General features: G+C 37.1%; 1 protein-coding gene across 2 annotated transcripts in view; it reads left to right on the top strand.

Annotated features, from left to right (window-relative positions):
• Nucleotides 1–18,127, top strand: part of mtor (mechanistic target of rapamycin kinase) — a 156,894-nt gene that overhangs the window by 92,895 nt on the left and 45,872 nt on the right. For both annotated transcript variants that reach the window (XM_055024320.1, XM_055024319.1), the window contains exons 29-37: nt 1,696–1,771; nt 3,734–3,873; nt 8,505–8,605; nt 8,704–8,819; nt 11,657–11,734; nt 12,137–12,244; nt 13,305–13,430; nt 14,122–14,253; nt 16,799–16,914. In XM_055024320.1, the coding sequence (XP_054880295.1) occupies nt 1,696–1,771; nt 3,734–3,873; nt 8,505–8,605; nt 8,704–8,819; nt 11,657–11,734; nt 12,137–12,244; nt 13,305–13,430; nt 14,122–14,253; nt 16,799–16,914 (993 nt within the window). The remainder of the gene's footprint in view (nt 1–1,695; nt 1,772–3,733; nt 3,874–8,504; nt 8,606–8,703; nt 8,820–11,656; nt 11,735–12,136; nt 12,245–13,304; nt 13,431–14,121; nt 14,254–16,798; nt 16,915–18,127) is intronic.

Consider the following 18,127-nt stretch of genomic DNA (forward strand, 5'->3'; position numbering starts at 1 on the left):
TACCTGTCTCTTAAACTTATTTGATCAAAACAAAAGAACAACAATATTCTATTTATAATCCAAAAATTCTTTGGCCATGAATGCTAAGGCTAGCCACCAATGACGACAGAAAAATAGTTTTCCTGTAACGCTAAGTTGTTTATCTGACATTAGCATATTTAGCATTGCCCACATGAGTGCCAAGACCCTCTTGCTGACTTTGATTGGTTGTTTATCTTTGGAGCAGTGAATTTCTGTTGACTGCAATAGTAACACTTGGGAGGAGGTGGAGGAACTCGATTTCTTCTCAAATCATTTGTCTTATGTGATACTGTCACAACAAAATAGTTTTATCAAACATGTAAAACAACTTTCTTTAATAAAAGTTACTGACTACAGCTTTAAGTTGTTAAGGATAATATTGGCTGATCTATGATAAAAGGTTGTTCATATTGATAATGTATTTAAAACATTTTAGTCATTGCCAAAGCTTTTTTTTATAAAGTTAAATGGTTTATAAATTCACTCAGTAGTCCATAGGTCTGTAGATTATTGTTGATAAATTTACTGCAGTCCTCTTCTGAAATACTACAAAGCAGTAAAGAGATTATTTATTTATTGTATCATAAATTTAGCTAATACTAAATATAAAGTTTAATGGATGTGTGGAAATTCAAAAGTGAATTTGACATGTATATAGAATCATACAGTAGTCACTGTGCTACAAGATAATATATTAATCATAATTTAACATATTTATGGGAGTACTCAGGGTCACCAGCAGAAACCTTGGTTGCCCCATGGCAAAAAATTTTAATTACCCCCACTTCTCCCCCGCCCGACCCATCAAAAGCGTCACAATTTGAAAGGCTTACAACTGTCTTGCTTTCTTTAGTTCTTTATACTATCACAATATTTGCAAGTAAGTTGCTTCAATTTTTCATATTAGTTTTAGTATACTGAAATGTCTCTCCCCTCAAGCAATAGTCACAGGCAATATGCAAAATATAGATGAAGCAATCCAGACTTCTCAAAAAATGCTATGTTGTTGCATTTCATTAAGGTTGCAGTGTATAACTTTAATAAAAAATATATTTTCTCCATATTTGTTGAAGCTGTCACCATGTTGTGACAGTGTGTTATAAGACACATAATCTGTGAAAAAAATCTCCTCCACCTCCTTTCTGAACTAGTATTGCTGGCTAAAGTAATGCAATGTTCCGACCAAAACAATCAGAACCAGAAGGAGGGTCTTAGTCCTGTCAATCAACCTGGTGTCAAAACGCATTGAGGCAGCTGTTAAGACACAGTGGTTCTGCTGTGAGTTTGTCACTGCTGTAGGTGGCTCTTCAGGATTGATTCTACTGTCATCTGACAGTACAACTTCATAATCAATTTTAATTATTGTTTTTTTTTTGTTTATTAAAAAAAATGTTTTCCAGTTCTGGTTATATCTTTCAGAGCAATAATGCATATTATTATTATTATTATTATTATTATTATTATTATTATTATTATTATTATTAGTTGAAAATGGTCTCAAAATGGAAATATTATTGTTAATATAATTAACAATAATCTCTGAGACAATTTACCATCCCAGAGATTATTGAAGAATAATCTCTGGGATTATTCTGACCAAAGGCCTCAGGCCTTTTGGTCAGACTCTTTGTAAAATGACACTAATGACATCAGATTATTTGCTCTGTTTTGCAGCATCAACAACAAACTGCAGCAGCCAGAAGCAGCATCAGGGGTCCTAGAATATGCAATGAAACATTTTGGTGAACTGGTGAGTACATTTTTTTCTCTTCTACATACAAAGGCACCTGGAAGTTGGCTATGTTGCTAATGAAGCAAATATTTAGATGTATATAGTATATTATTTCATGATGAACAGAACTCAACGTCTGGGATTTGGTTTTGTCACTGCTGACGGTTGCATGAGTTCACATACATTCGGAACACATTGCTCCTTTTACTGTTTTGACCTACGTAAGCATCCAGTGGTCTGCATTGGGCATGTTTTGCTGTATATGCCTTCCTCATGTACATATTTGGACACAGAGATGGTAGATCTTTAGGGCTATTTTCCTTTTTCATGTGCTGCACACATTGTTGTTAATATGCAACATGTGGAAAAGCCATCTGCTGTATTAATCTGCAGCAAAGAGCAAGGAGAAGAAAGTTTTTTTCTTTAATTCTCCTGCACTTTGCAAATATTTTAAGTGCTTCTGCAACTGGGTCTTTTTTTTAAAGCTTTGAAAGGATTTAAAGCTTTATCCCTGGGAATACAAACAGAACCTTTGTCATAACAGTAATAGTTTGTCTACTATTAAAGTTAAATATTGAATATTTTCTCTTTCCCTCCAAGCAAGTGTTTTTTCTCTCCGGTGTTCTTTCCTCTACAAGCTGACAGTTTATAGCTCCTCAGTATTTCCAGCAGTGCTCTGGCATATTTCATCTTAATTGTGGAAGGGCCTGGTCTTCTTATGAAATGATTGTCCAATGATAGACATTAATTGGACATGACCAGACATAGTTTCCTAATGTATTACATAATAAATAAAGAGAATCTTGTTATTCTCCTTTGAATCTGGTTTATATGATTTACAAGCTGTGGTCTCTACTTTTACCATTAAGAAATGTACACATTTTGATCTGAAATATTCTGATTTGTATTTTTATATTTGCTGTATCTTTGACATACATAGAAAGCAGTAAGATTGAGGCCTTTTTAGCAGTTAGATGCTATTTTAGGCTTGAATATCTTTAGTCATAGGCTAGCTTCTTTTAGCACAATTTCAACACAACAATAGTCTTTTCCAGCATCCAATCAGATCATTTAGAAGCAGAAATAAGTGGGCTTATTTCTGCTTCTGAGCAGAAAAGCATAGCTTTTCCTTTGTGGATGTCGATTGTGCATCAGACTTTAGTAGGCATGATAAAATGTGGAAATGTTGTTGTGAATATGTCCAATTTATTGGTGTAGTATTTGTTGCTTTTCAGGTGGGGCTAGAATATCATTTATAATGTTAAAATACAAAACTGGATTGTTCTTTTGTTCTAAACTGTGAGCAGATTTTTGTCTTCTGTAAAAGCTCAGAAAAGACTTATTAAAAATAGCTTCACTGTGACGTGCAAAATAACTGTTATGAGTTGACCATTTGTAAAGCTTTAATGTGGGGGCATGCAAGCTTTTCCTTTCAATTACTTTAACAACAAAGCATCAGGAAGCGGTCCCTGTTGTTAATGTTGATGGGTCCCTGAGCTGGTGACAGAACCCACTCATCAGATACAGCTTGTGGCTCTACCCAGCCAATAAAGCCACGTTAATGAACTGCCTTAGCTAGCTTTGACTGTAAACTGACTATGCATTTGACTGTTTGGACTGTAAACTTGATTATTTTTGAGACAGCAATAACTTGATTAACATGCTTTTCCTTCTCTTTGGGAAAAGTTCAATAATGATTCAGGTTCCCAAGAAACCAAGTCCATGTGTTAATGATAATGTTGGTTTGGTTACTTGCTGGAATGTGTATTTTGTGTTTCTGATTTCCTCTTATTGTTGCCAGTGTATTTAGTTGTTTTAACAGGTTTGTTTAGTGATGGTGTCTTTGACGAATTTTCCCCTAGTGGAAAATAAGGCATAGATCAATCTAACAAAACGGAGAGGTGAAGGTTAAACTAAAACTGAAGTATGTATGTGTTAACTTTTATCTGCTACCTACTGTGTGTACACTTCTTTCTTTAGGAAATCCAAGCCACTTGGTATGAGAAGCTTCATGAGTGGGAGGACGCCCTTGTGGCTTATGACAAGAAGATTGACATGAACAAAGAGGACCCGGAGCTGATCCTGGGCAGGATGCGCTGCTTGGAGGCCTTGGGAGAATGGTATGTCATTCATTAGACATACAACATCCACACGTTTACTTTAGCTTTTGATATAAGATCGGAGTTTTGAGGTTCTTGGGCTTTTGGTTGAGCCTCAGCTGAAACAAATAAAGTCAGCGTCTGAGGTTTTGGCTGTTTCATCTCCCACTTTTCCTGGCTTTCTGTGATTATGCAACCTGTTCTAATGAGTCCTGTCATTTAGTCTCCCCTGTGGTTACTCTGATTCGACCGACGCAATTTTACTAGGAAATGTGTTAACTGACAGAGAGCTTGAAAGAGACCAAAGTGAGACTTCACCACGGCTGAGGCTTGACTTCATAACTCCCCCACTCAGTGTGGAAGGACATCTTTAGGGAAAATGAAGTCACAGGATGTCCAAAGAGTCCATATCAATTGATCGCCAAGGAATTTATGATACAAACCAGACCTTGATTTTCTTATGTAACCATTTTTGGGGGCAGTCTGCGATTCATAAGAAAATGATTCTGAAGCTTTACAAGATAATATTTCAACCCACCTCGAGTTTTGTGTTTGCATCTGGATGAATAGAAGCTGGAGAGGATTTACCAGATGACCTAGTGGTGAGCCAGGATGAAGCTACATATGGTTACACATTGACATTGTGCAGGTCTTCCAGTTATTTACCTAAAACTGGAAAAAAAATTTGTGAAAGTGCAATTTATGTATGTTAGAATGAAAATCAAATGTTACTATGGCTGGTTAGTGGCTCTCTGGAAACTAACTGGAACTGTTTTGGTGGAAGAATGGCTTGTTGTGCTGTTACCAGGGAAACAAATACAGTTTAGTTTAGACTGCAGTGTTTATAAAAATTTGACTTACCTTGAATCTGCCTTAGAATTTTGCCACATGGGCTTGATTAAATGTTTTTATCTTGAATTTATTTAACATTATAAATGTTCAATAATGTTGAAGTTAAATATTCTTTAAAACTTTGAGCATTTCCAGTTTAAATCCAATACAGGCGTTAAAAATAAAAAAACTTGATTAGTTCACCTTAGTTTTTATTTATGTTGGACAAATTCAAAACCAATGTCGTCTCAAGGCATTTCACCAAACAATGTGATTGACTCTAGAAATATATATTTCTAGAGTCAATATTCTAATATATATACTAATATTCAGTTCAGAAATATTTAATGTTTTTCTAATAAAACAAGTATTGCGTCAATATTTAAATTTGTTAGAGTTTTTTTTTTATTTTTTTTATCTAAGACAGCCCAGCCAGTCACAAGGATCTTCCTCAAGTGACTAGGGATTTGAGACACTTACTAAAAACACAGAAGCATTGATCCAGTAACACTTTGTATGTTCAAGAAGAAAAACTTGGTTGTTGTCAAAACTCGCTGGTGACTCCCTCCTCCGAGCTGTAGCTGCCAAACAGATTAGACTCCAGAAACTGCATGTCAAGCTGAAGTTAGAACTGTGTCAGTAAGTTTAACTGTCTGGTCAAGTTCATTTTTAAAATCTCCAGTCAGACTGCTGTTGAACATTTCATAATGAACCCTAAATTTGATGAAATTTCCACTAGTTATGTCTAACATGCTTCACATTGAGGCATAATTACTAAAATAGGATGCTTTTTATAGGACTACTTCATAGAATGTGTAGAGTAACTCAGTCCTGCTTTTATTTGTTTGCCTCCTTGAAGCACTAATATTCATCACAATACCAAGAGCATTAGTAAAATAAAATATTTGATGACAGATTTGTACAATGATGTATTAGAAAGGGCTGCAGCTAATGGCTGTTTTAGTGATCGATCAAAAGGTTTGTGTCCAGAATCTGTGGGGTCTGTAGCGATATTAACCGCTATTTACCTGACCATGAACCTTTATGAGGCTTAGATGAAGGGAAGGTCAGCAGTTTGAACCGTCATTACCACTGATGATTTAAACACTTGTTTCTACATGAGAAATAATCTACTGTACACACACATGCACACAGTAAGCAGATCGTTTGTGTAGTTATGTAACAGGCAGATGGAAAACGGCTTCAGTGACCCCTATCCAAGCAGCCCTTTTCTCATACTGCTCCTCTGCCTCTTTCAGCTTCCTGCCTGTTAAACTTATGTAGCCAGTTTGATCTGTAGAACAATCAATCCATCTTTGTTGAATGATTAGTCTTGGTTACACAAACATTTCCCCTAAGGACACACCTGTTTGTTGTAGAATGCTCAGTCTCAAACCATTTGAAACAATAAATAGTTTGAGATGTTTTTTTTTTGTTTTTTTATGCCAACAAAGAAATAAAAATAAACAATGGGGGATGTGATAGAAAGCTTGGTTTTTCATCTCTGCTGAGGTTTCCTTACATCTTCAGCCAGAAGTGCTCGTCTATTTCAGCTAAAGTTGCCTTTAGTACAATCATTAACACCAAATGTAAATGTGAATAGTATGTATTAGTACAAAGAAGTTAACATTTGGCATGCTGTCCATAGTAGCCCTCTTACATGAAAGCCAATACCTGGAGTTGCTGTGAGTTTGTTAAGTTTTGCTGTTTTGTAGCATTCCTGCAGTGTCACAGTATTATCTGTGACTGATCTGTCTGATCATCAAGATGAATCATTCAGCTCACCAGTCATGTTTCCATCAAATTTCATGCAAATTTAAAGCTAATTTTGAAAATGTCTCAAAAAGCAAAATGCAATAAAGGCGTGTTTCGACCAGGCCAAGCAAAACAAGTTCATGGGATTCAATGTTAATTTTAACACTGCATCTGTTATTCTAACTTTATTTAGTGTAGTCTTTTTGCAAAAATGTAATTTAGTTTTAGTCATAATTTAGTCATCATATTTGTTTTAGTCTTAGCTTTAGTTGACTATGATAAAATTGTAGTCAACTAAATCTGCTGTCAATTTAGTCAACAAAATTACATGCAAAATGTAAATAATTTTGAATTAACACAAATTATGTTTCTAACCAGTTATGGCATGTTGTTACTGACCGAAAAGGAAATGCATACAAAAACAAATTACATTTTTTTTTTCAGATGACTTTATTTTTTTCTGACCTTCCCTTCATCAATAACAAAATATTTCAACCAGTTGACCTGTTCTGCCTGAAAATTATATTCACTGTTAATAACTAATTACATATTGCAATCTTCATAAGTTATTCTTTTTTCTTTTTTTTGTAATGTAAATATAAAATAGACATCACATGTAACAGTTAAGCTATTAAAAATAAAACTGGCTAATTCTGCTGTGGGAATGATTGTTATAATCAAAATCCATGAAAATCAAACCGCAATGTTCCACTAAAAGCACAGCAGAAAACTCATGTCAAACATCATTTCAGTTTCAGGAGCTGATTGTGGAGGAGCTGTGGTTCTGATGTGTGTCAGCACTGTTTCTGTTTCTCCCCTCATCCATTCTGTCTGCTGTCAGCCAGTCCGTTTAAATTACTCTCTGATACCCTTTGAAATTGACCTCGTATTCATCCTCTCTGATGCATCTTCCTGCTCACGTTACATCTGTTTAATTGCAAGAGTTTTCTGTTCTGAGGACGCTGTGAGGAACCAGGTGAAAATTTTAGCAAGATATGTTAACAACAGCCCCATGTTTGTTTTCAGTCTCTTGGCAACTGTGACAACCGTTTACTTGATATTTTTTATGTTTCAGCAACATTTAGTATTTTACCTGACAGTCAGTCCTGTCCCACCATAAATCCCTGCATGTCCATGTAACAGCAACACGTCAGCAAACAAACTGACGTGATGGCACAACCAAGAAGCCATTAGCTTGATGTTAGCACCCACATGTGCCAGATATGGGGAAGCCAGATGGCCTTCAGATTTTCATGTCACAGAATAATTTCCATCTTTCTGCCTTTCTTTGCGTAAGCAGGAAATATTGCATTAACCCTCTCAGGCTTAAATGACTTGCAAAGACTAGCTAAGTAGCACTGAGCTGTTGCAAATCTGCAACATCTGCCTGGAGAAGGCTAATGGACCCCAGGCTCCACCGCTTCCGTACTAAAAGGCCCGTTTCTCCATCCTGGAGGTTTGGACTTGGACATTTTTGATGCACAGATCCACAAGTAGATGGCGAAATAAATTTCCCCTAGAAAACTTGCTGAGACCAGTGCTTGGGGGGTTGTGGCAGTCTACCAGCAGCCTGCCATTTTTTTTGTTCAAAATGTGGAAAGTTTTAGATTTCCATGAATAGCCATCATAACTGGGAAATAACAGTGTGAGACCAACAGACTGATATGGGGATGGTGCCCCCTAGTTCAAGGCATCACCTCTAGACTTAGCTTAATTCTATAGATCATAAGAATAAAGAAAAAACAATGCTTAGCCTGGTGGGGGGGCAAGTAAAACCTGGTGACACGCCATGCTAATAATACACTAGAGCAAACCTTGGTGAATGGTCGCTATGTCAGAACTTATTGTGTTTCCCTTTAGCCTGTCAACTCTTTTTCAAAAAATCTAAAAACCACTTCAAGCGAACGTAAAGTCGATCCCACAAAATGTAGGAAGATTTTTTTCAAGTTTTCAAAATGTGCAAAACGTAGTGGATGGGAACGTAGTGACTGAGTTTATTTCTGTGAAGGTGGTAGGGGTCAAATTGGGATGGCCTTTTTCTCATGTGGATACCTGATGTTCTCCAGGGGTCAGCTGCACCAGCAGTGCTGTGAAGAGTGGACGCTGGTCAGTGAAGAGACTCAGGCCAAGATGGCACGTATGGCCGCTGCAGCTGCCTGGGGTCTAGGTACCGACCATGTTCCCAGTCATCAGACACCAACACTGTGCAGGGTTACACCACGTGGTCTTTAGTTATTTATCAACCAGTTTTCTTGTTTTTTCCAGGACACTGGGATAGCATGGAGGAGTATACATGTATGATCCCCAGAGACACACACGACGGTGCTTTTTACCGAGCAGTTCTTGCTCTCCATCAGGACCTCTTCTCATTGGCTCAACAAGTAGGTTGCATTATTACTCAGCCACGTAAACGCCGAACAAGACATATTTTGATGGTTTATGTTTTTGAAAGTGTTCTCATAAAGTCACACACTTTTTGGAATCTGTCTGTCCTTGAAGCTTGTGAAATTTTGCTTCATCTTTCTATTATTTCCATTTTATTAGTGCTTCAGTGTTTTTTCTGCTGCCCAGAGAGGATTGAACTCCTCTCATCAACTCTTGACGCTTCATTAATTATAGTAATAATGAAATGCACAAGGTTTGTTGGTTCTTTCTCTTCTTTTCCACGTGGAACACTTTTGGTGTGGAAATGTTATGTAAGTGCAGCTCATTTCAGTTCAGCTGCCGAAGCAGGTGACTCCTCTTGTGGTCTGGTGGAGGTTAGGATGATGGTTTTCCTCCAGTTTAAGGAAGGTTGGGCTTTTGTGAATGAGCTCAGACTCCCTGGAGCTGGATGTGCTTAAACCGAATGGAGAACACACAGACAGCATGCTTCAGCAGCCGACAAACGGTAAACAGTTGCTCATCCAGTTGCCCTGTTCTTGTCCTCTGGAGATTTGTTTCCCATGACCTTCCTTCTCATCACAGACATTCTCCCTCTAATTTTGTGATTACATCGAGGTGTGGCTAGTAAGTCTCTGAAACTGCTCAGTGCCTGAAGAATAGCTGGAGCTGACAATGTGACACACACACACCCAGCACAGAGAAGAGAGGGGGTTTGAATGTGCAGTTTTCAAGATTGAGTGTGTGATCCTCACACAGAGCTTTCTTTGATTCAGTGGACTGAATCAAAGGAAGGCTGTAGCTTTCATCCTTAACATCCAGACATGTTCTTCAATGGTCATGTTTGAGTAAAATTTCTCGAGTTGATGTCTGAAGTTTCCTGTTGTGGTCTGTGTGACACTTGGTGCGTTGCAAACATTTTTAGGACTGTAATGAGTCATTGAACAATGAGAGAATCTTGATTTTTAAAAGTCCAAATTATCCGCCTCAAGGCTTCTTTAAGTAGTTTAACTGGCGAGTGCACTTTCTCTTTTGCTGGAGGATTTTGTTGTGCCGATGAACTATTGATGAGTAGTAAGTACTATTAGCAGTGATGGAGGAAGAAGCATTTCCAAGAAAGAGATCAAGTTTGTAAAAGTGTGGGATTGCTCACTTTGGATGCATTTTTCTTCTTTTCAGGGGGAGCTACCTACTAATCTGTGATGTGAAAAATATATTGATTAAAAATATAAAAATATTTTGTCATACTTCAAACTTTAGACTGAAAGTAAAGTTTAATATAAAAGGCAGTGTTTATTAATGAGTTTGCTTCATACTTTTTAAAAGTTAATGTGAAATGTTTCATTTCTCTTCTCTTTTTATGCTTAAAGTTTTTTCTTACTTCAAGCTTAAGACTAATAGTGATGTTAGAATCATATTGCACCTTAATCAATAAAATACTATTATAAAAATTGGTTTTTATTGGCTTTTGCACTGTCATATATTTCTTTTACTACCGTATGTAGCATCTATTCCACTTCACAGTTTTGTCAGGTCATTTAATTTATATAGCACATTTGCAGCATAAGACATTTCAATGTGCTTTACATGAATTAGAGGAAATATAAGCAAAAAAAATAAAACATGGAAATTACTTCACAACTTATAAACTAATAGTTTATCTAAATCCTAACTGGTAGCTTGTATTCCTGTTCTGGGTGGAGTGTTGTATAAAACTAAATGTTCCTGTTCTGTGTTCCTAAGCATAATATGAATAAGTACATCATAAGGTGAGCTCCTTTGTGTTGGCTGGTGCATATAATTCCAACAAGATTCACTAAAATTATTGTCTGAATTGTAATGCTATAAAACTCCTGGGGAACTCAGACCTCCTCTGTTGGTTGTTTAAAAGAGCCTTCTGTCTTCATGGCTCTAATAACAAAGTTACATCACAGAACCCTGTTCTTATGTGAATAAATGCAGCTTTACGTAAGAGAGCAGAGGGCTGCTTAGCTGCTGTTTTGTGCTGCCTGGAGCCAGACACTGCATTTACTGGGAGTCGTCTGGGCTGCACATTTGCAGCTTGGCCCAGGCGCAGTAATTCTGGAGTAAACAGCACTAGAACTACATGGAGAAACAGCTTCATTGTCACCTCGTATCAAGCCCAATGTCCTAACTCCGCATCTTGTTATTTGTGCCTCAGGATGTTTTGGCATGCCATCCCTGCTTTCCCTCCCTGTAAAAAAAAAAAATAATAATAATTGGTTGGAGTTGGTTAACAGCTGTGTGCCCCTCCAAGAGCTTCCTCAGTTTTCTCCTTTATTTTCTCTTCTTGATAATAAGAGTTGCCAAATGGTGCAGCCGATAAGGCTCCAGAAATCACTGGAGCAATATCTGTGTCCTTAGTTGTCCTCATCATCTTATTTCCATCATCTCTCTCCGCCAGGAAGTATTTCCACTCTTCAGGGCTCTTACTGGTGATGGGCTGTTTGCCGACTCTGTGGGTGTAGATAAATAGTTTCAGGGGTGATTCTATGGGCAATATAAATAATATATATAATTTTCATATACTTATAAAAAGAACCTCTGGAAATACAAAAAATGTTTTTAAGAGTTTCATCTCTTTTTTAAGAAGCTTTCTGAACTTCATTTGTCCTCCAAGTTCATGGTTACTAAATGCTTCATGGCTGTTCTCAACACTTCATCTACCTCTGCTCAGAAAATGTTTTTTGGAAACGTAATTATTGAAATGTTGAATTAATCTGCATCTTTATAATTATCTAAAATCATATTGTAAATATCTATCATGAAAAAATAATGATGCAATGTGTCTGTTTTTATTTCTGTGAATCACTAGTGCATTGACAAAGCCAGAGACCTCCTGGATGCTGAGCTGACAGCCATGGCTGGAGAGAGCTACAGTCGTGCCTATGGGGTGAACGCTCATCACACCATAAGATCACTTTTCTTTTCTCATTATATGAGAATCATCAAGTTGCAAATGTCTCTCTCATGAGTGGATTTCTTATAGTAGTTCTTGAGATTATCAGTTAAAAATAGAAAACAGCAGGCTTGGTAAAAACTAACCGTTTTGATTCTTGTATAAATAATTTATACAGTGTGCCTAATCTTCTTACAAACTCTCCATCAGACTGAACTATGTTGGGAACTGGATTCTTGGGTCACCAAGTAAATGTATCTCAGCCAAATTTTATTTTTCTTTTATTGTTCTTTCAACACACTTTCCTCTTCTGGACTATATGAATGATTCAGTTCCAACAATGTGTGCAGCTAAAGAGTATCGCTGAACGTAACCGTGTGTGTATTTGTTTCCCAGGCCATGGTCTCCTGCCAGATGCTGTCTGAGCTGGAGGAAGTGATCCAGTACAAACTGGTGCCGGAGCGGAGGGACATCATCAGGGAAACTTGGTGGGAGAGGCTGCAGGTACTCCATGCTCAGAAAAACACATGCAGTTTATAGTACTTCAAATCTTCATTCACGTGTGCAATTCAAGCTTGCGATGTGAAGCAGATGCTGTTGCTGATGGAAAACATCCCGTCGCCGGCATGTGGAGACTCAGCAGTGTCTCAGACTGATCCATTGTTGCTCTCAGTGTTTCTGCTCTGATTTGCTTCCAGATATTGTTTCTATAAATATAGAAACAATGGCTTCTACTATCTGGATTCCCACAAGACAATCAGCAACTCTTAAAATGGTTTGTGGGATAAGTTTGATACAAAGCTTGGTTAGTCTTTAGTTTATGACAGTGATTTATAAATACAGAAACCCACATTCAGCTGCATGTCCACACATTGACAAAACAGATTCACCACACATTGCAGGACTAGGAGAACAACTTGAACCTTTTCACGTTTTTTAAGTTAACAAAAGGGGGTTTAATAAAACACATCAACACAAAGTATTACAGCGGAGAAGTGTTTGTTGACAGGACCGCTTTAGTCTCCTCAGATCCAGCCTTTGTGGAACTGTGGCAGAGAAGAAAACCATTGTCGATAACAAGAAGATTTTTTTATTTTATCATTCTTTTTTCCGAAGAGTTTTTGCGGCGCTAGTGGCTTGTATTTTCGACAGCAGGCAGACAGGAAAGAGGGCGAGGAGAGGGGGGAAGACATGCGGCAAAGGTCGCCCGGGACCGGGAGTCGAACCCGCGACGTCTGCGTCGAGGACTGAGGCCTTCAAACGTGGGGCGTGCTAAACCCATGCGCCACCACAGCACACCCCAAGAAGAACTGTTGTTTAAAATTTGCTACAAGCCATGCAGCGAGACAGCGAACATATTTCACCAGAGCAGATTGAACCTTTATTCAAAAAATGTTGGAAGAAAAATAATACTAAACATCATCCCTGGACAAAAAGTCCCACCATACTGCAGGTGGTGGCAGGATCATGCTGTGCTTGACTATGTGCTTTCTTGAGTTTCAATAGCTGCTTCCTTGTTCTTACACTGCTAAATGAGGGTGTGTTTCTGTGTGTTTTCCTTCAGGGCTGTCAGCGCATTGTGGAAGACTGGCAGCGGATCCTGATGGTCCGCTCTCTCGTCATCAGCCCCCATGAAGATATGAGAACTTGGCTGAAATACGCCAGCCTTTGTGGCAAGAGCTTACGGCTGGTCAGTGCACCGACATATTAATATTGGTTGGTCATAGATCGACTATAATTAACAGAAGCTCTCCAGGATCATATTCATTATCATTATTAACAATAAATCAGAGTGAACTTCTAACTTTCCTTAACAAGAAATCATGTTTTGCCTCAGAGGAAGTTAAGTGCAGCTATAAATTAAACTTAATTTGAGTTTTTTTAAGCTCCCAGTAATAAAAGCAGTGAATGATAGATCATAATGAATCTTGATAGGCTTTAAAGTCGATAAGTTTGAGTCATGCTCTGTGGAAACTCATAGAAGTCCATATCTTCTTATGAAACAGAGGATTTGTTCCATCTTTAACCTCACTAGTATTCCAATAAGTTGGAGAAGACGTAGAAAGTGTTGTTATAATTGACCACAATTTAGAATCCAACATCATTGAATGTGCTGCCATTGGAAAAAGGAAAGATGCATTACACCACCTGTAAAAAATTATTTACTGTTTTGGACAAATAGAGTATGTCATTTTGATATCTTTCCTTTTCTTTCTTTTGCCTTATCCCCTGTTGTTGCTGGTCGAAAAAGTATTTATTCACAAACCTTTGATGTTTTTATCTGTTTGTATTAAAGTATATGTCTCCACAGATCCAGCCTTTGAAAAACAAAGTTCTGTTCAGCTGAGTAATTCTGCTAAATGTGCTGCACTCCCCTCCAGGCTCTGGCCCATAAAACCCTGGTGCTCCTCCTGGGTGTTGACCCCTCCAAGCAGCTTGACCACCCGCTGCCCACCACCCACCCACATGTCACATATGCATATATGAAGTATATGTGGAAGAGTAGCCGCAAGGTAGGAAAAGCCTCTTGGTCACATAAAATCTGGTCATCACTTTGTTTCAGTGCAATATATCAGTATGATCTCTTTACGGTTTCATTCAGGTTTATTAACAAGAGTATTTGAGATTCAAAGTTTAAGAACAATTCTGTAAAATATACACATCATTTAATCTTATTTCTGTTTCTGTAACCTTTATTTATCCAAGATTTGTATGTGATATAAATACAAGTTACAAGATACAAGGCAAGAGCTTATATATAGTTTTAATATAATATAAATATAAATATGTCAGTGAACTGACATATTTATATCGGATGGTAGTAAGCCATCCAATATAAATATGGATGGTAATAATAGATGTTCTCCAGGATCCTATTTGTTATCATTATTAACAGTCAGGATTTGTATGTGATGCTAATACAAGTTACAAGATAAACGTTTGATATTAAACTGGAAATATCTAAACAAAATTAAGCAACCCAACAGAAAAAGGTTCGGTTTATGAAAATCAGTCTTCCAATAAAGGAGTCTGAAAGAGCTCCAAATTTACAAATGAAAGTATCAAGCATTTCATATTCTCAGTATATTAAAAACTACATAGTTCTGAAAATATATCCTAGGTATTTGAAGAGTAGCCAATTTCAGAAGTACAAATCATAGCAGTTGTGTAACGATATTGATGTACTCAAAGCTTTATACTGTACATAAAAATATACCACAACTGTTGTCTTCTAAGGCTTATTGACAGGCAAAAAACAGAACATATAGAACACCAGAACTATGATGTTATGTGCACTTAAGTGTTTTTCACTAAATTAATCCAGAAACTAATCTCGAGTGACTTAAACAGCATGCATTTAGATAATGTTAACATTAAGACAGACTCTTCAAAAGAAATCAACATGTCATTAATAAAAGTTCAGCATTTTTACTAAATGCTTAGTATTTCTCCTAAAAAGATTAACATTGTCTGACATATGGTAACAATTTCTGAAAAAGATTTTTGTTTTTCACATTAAGAGTGTGCAATACCAATTGAAGCAGAGCTGTTTGAAGTTTATTAGCAGCCAGCTTCATAGATCAGGAAACTCAGTAAAGTATGCAATGAACACTTTAGTTAAGAAATTAAACAAAGCAGGGCCTAAGATTGAGCCTTGTGGAACTCCTTTTAAAACCTTCTCTTACAAAAACAGACAGCATTGGAAAGGTAACTCCTACATCATTAGATGTTCCTGAAAGGCATTTAAAACATGAAACTGCTCAAGCTTGTTTTTTGTATTGCTAGATATAAATAACAAAGTTAAAACAATGTCAGATTGATAAAAGTATTATTACTACAACTGAATAACTCTAACTTTAAAACTTATCGACTTTAAAGCCTATCAAGATTCATTATGATCTATCATTTAAAGTTTTATTTATCATATCCATAGAAACTGTCAGTATAAAAAGAATTTTTCTGATTGAATTGATAAAAAAAACAAGGAAAAACAGCAGCTAGAAGGTTGTGATGAGTCTTGAAGAATGTGTGTGTCCTCTAACTAATCATGTTTCTTATAAATATTGAATCATTATCTTCATATCCAAATAAAATAAACAGTACAGTATTGATGTTGAAAGTAGACGCTGCTTCTCACTGGGTAATTCCTGTAATAGCAGCTTCATCCAGCCAACTTGTTTCACCAATGTGGCCAAAATTTTCCTAAACACTTTCAGAACATTAGTCACAGCTGCAAGGATTACATAAGTTACTGGTGAGGTTAACCAAACAAAAAATCTAAAACATTTCACACAGCAAGAGGAAAACATTAATAATGATAAATGGTTATTGTACTCAGTTTTTAATGCTAGTTTTATATTTATTTTTAAAAATCAAAAGGTGGATCAAATGTAAGTAAAAGCAGCTATTGGTGGTCTAAACCTGTGCTTTCTTACTCTCCACTGCTCCTGCTTGTTTCATTTTTTTTGTTGTGTGATGTCTGGAGAACAGGTGAACCAGTTCAGAACATAACCTTTTATGCTTCTGTTTCTGCTTTGATACAATGAGCATTGCAAGACGGATCTCCCCACAGTCAATGGGAATAATTCTCAGTAGAAAATTAGCTCTTATATCACACATAATAATGCAGTATTCTTTAATATTTAGTTTTTGCTGATATTTGATAACTAAGGCAGCAGTGGGTGGAGCCAGAACAGATGCTGTTTGGCTACCAAACGTATAGCGCCTGTTTGTTGAAAGTGAGGATTTCATTTGGGGGCTTACCTAAGTGTGAGCATTAGTGCTAATGCTAACACAACTAACTTAGTTTCTCAACAGATGCAAAACACAGATGAGCAGAGTGGAAAAAGTCTAGGGTTGGAGAGGACATTAACTCATCATCACTGAGACAAATTTCTTAATAGTTGATGAGCTGTTGTTGCATTCATTGTTTACTATTTAGATTTTCAATGATTTTAACATATTTTATGTTCTTATCTCCCAACAGAATGCCAAATAAATGGATAAATGGTTGTAAATGTTAAAAAACTGACCGTTGACTATGTTGCGTCTTAACAGATTGATGCGTTCCAGCACATGCAGCACTTTGTCCAGGGAGTCCAGCAGCAAGCCCAGCATGCCATAGCAGCTGACGACCATCAGCGCAAACAGGAGCTCCACAAGCTGATGGCCAGGTCTGTACATGAGCAGGAGGCAGCAGCCACTGCTTCAGTAATGGCTACAACAAAAGCACAAACAGTAGAAATGTTAATGAAATGGCAGATTGCCATGTTTGTTTTTTCATGTGCAGATGAACAGTTGGGCTCTGTGATAACTTCACTGAGGATTCATTAGTAAAGTATTTATTGTTGTAATCTCCCAGAAAAATTGTCTCACAATGTTCATAAGACTTGATAAACTGACATTTCTCAGAAACTCGTTCCTTGAACATTGCCTGGTTTCAACTTTTCCACTTAGTCATGCTCTACATTTTAATGAAGTGATAACATTCTGCTCTCATCTTTAAAAGCTTTGCAAATGTATTTACATGCACATTTTATTACCAATGTTTTTATGGAAAATACCACTGTATTGTGAAATATTAAATATCCATCTTACGTGTTTTTTTACTGAGCAAAGTTCCCCTCTACCTGCTTCAGATCAAATCACATTGGTGACAAACGTTTGTGCAACAAAAGTTTCTTTACGTCTAATACATTTTTGTAGAGGTCATCAAAGGTCAACCAGCCCCCCCACATTTATAAAATCAAATGAATTTTGTGTCCGCTGGACAATACTCATTGATGCGTTTGGCGGTGCTCCCCAACGACGCAAAAAAATCTGCCGCAAATCCGTCGAGGGGGCGAGGAGATAAAGCCAATGGATTGATCTAGGGGGCGCAGTGGAGTCAAATTACATTTCAGTGCTGTCTGGCTGTTCAGTGGTGAACAAAGGTCATAGATAACCTGTTTGGCGCCAATCGGATGATCTGTGTGTGATTTAGAGACGATCTTATGCACATGGCGAGGGACTGCAATTCACCATTTTAGCCACCCACACACAGTTCAGTAAGCATCCAGCAATGACAGAGTTGATCATCTTATCATTTTAAGACAGTTTGCACAGGATTAAATCCAAATAAATAACAGAATAAAAGTGAGAAATACAGCAGGAAAAACAAGTGACTTTCTGTTAAAAGTGGGCAAGGCTAAGGTGATGACATCAACTCATCATGACAATGTGATCAGGACTGGTTTGTAGTGAGACATGAAGTCTTTTGCAGCTGTGACCTTGCATTTGGAAGTTATTGAACCTTGATGTTTTCTGCCAAATAGTCAAAGTTTGACACTTAGTCACGCCTACATGCTTTGATTTCAAGAAATCCTTTGATAACTTTTGACCTTCGAT

This window comes from Poeciliopsis prolifica, unplaced genomic scaffold (genome assembly GCF_027474105.1).
Source record: "Poeciliopsis prolifica strain line A6 unplaced genomic scaffold, Auburn_PproV2 SCAFFOLD118, whole genome shotgun sequence".
Lineage (NCBI taxonomy): Eukaryota > Metazoa > Chordata > Actinopteri > Cyprinodontiformes > Poeciliidae > Poeciliopsis > Poeciliopsis prolifica.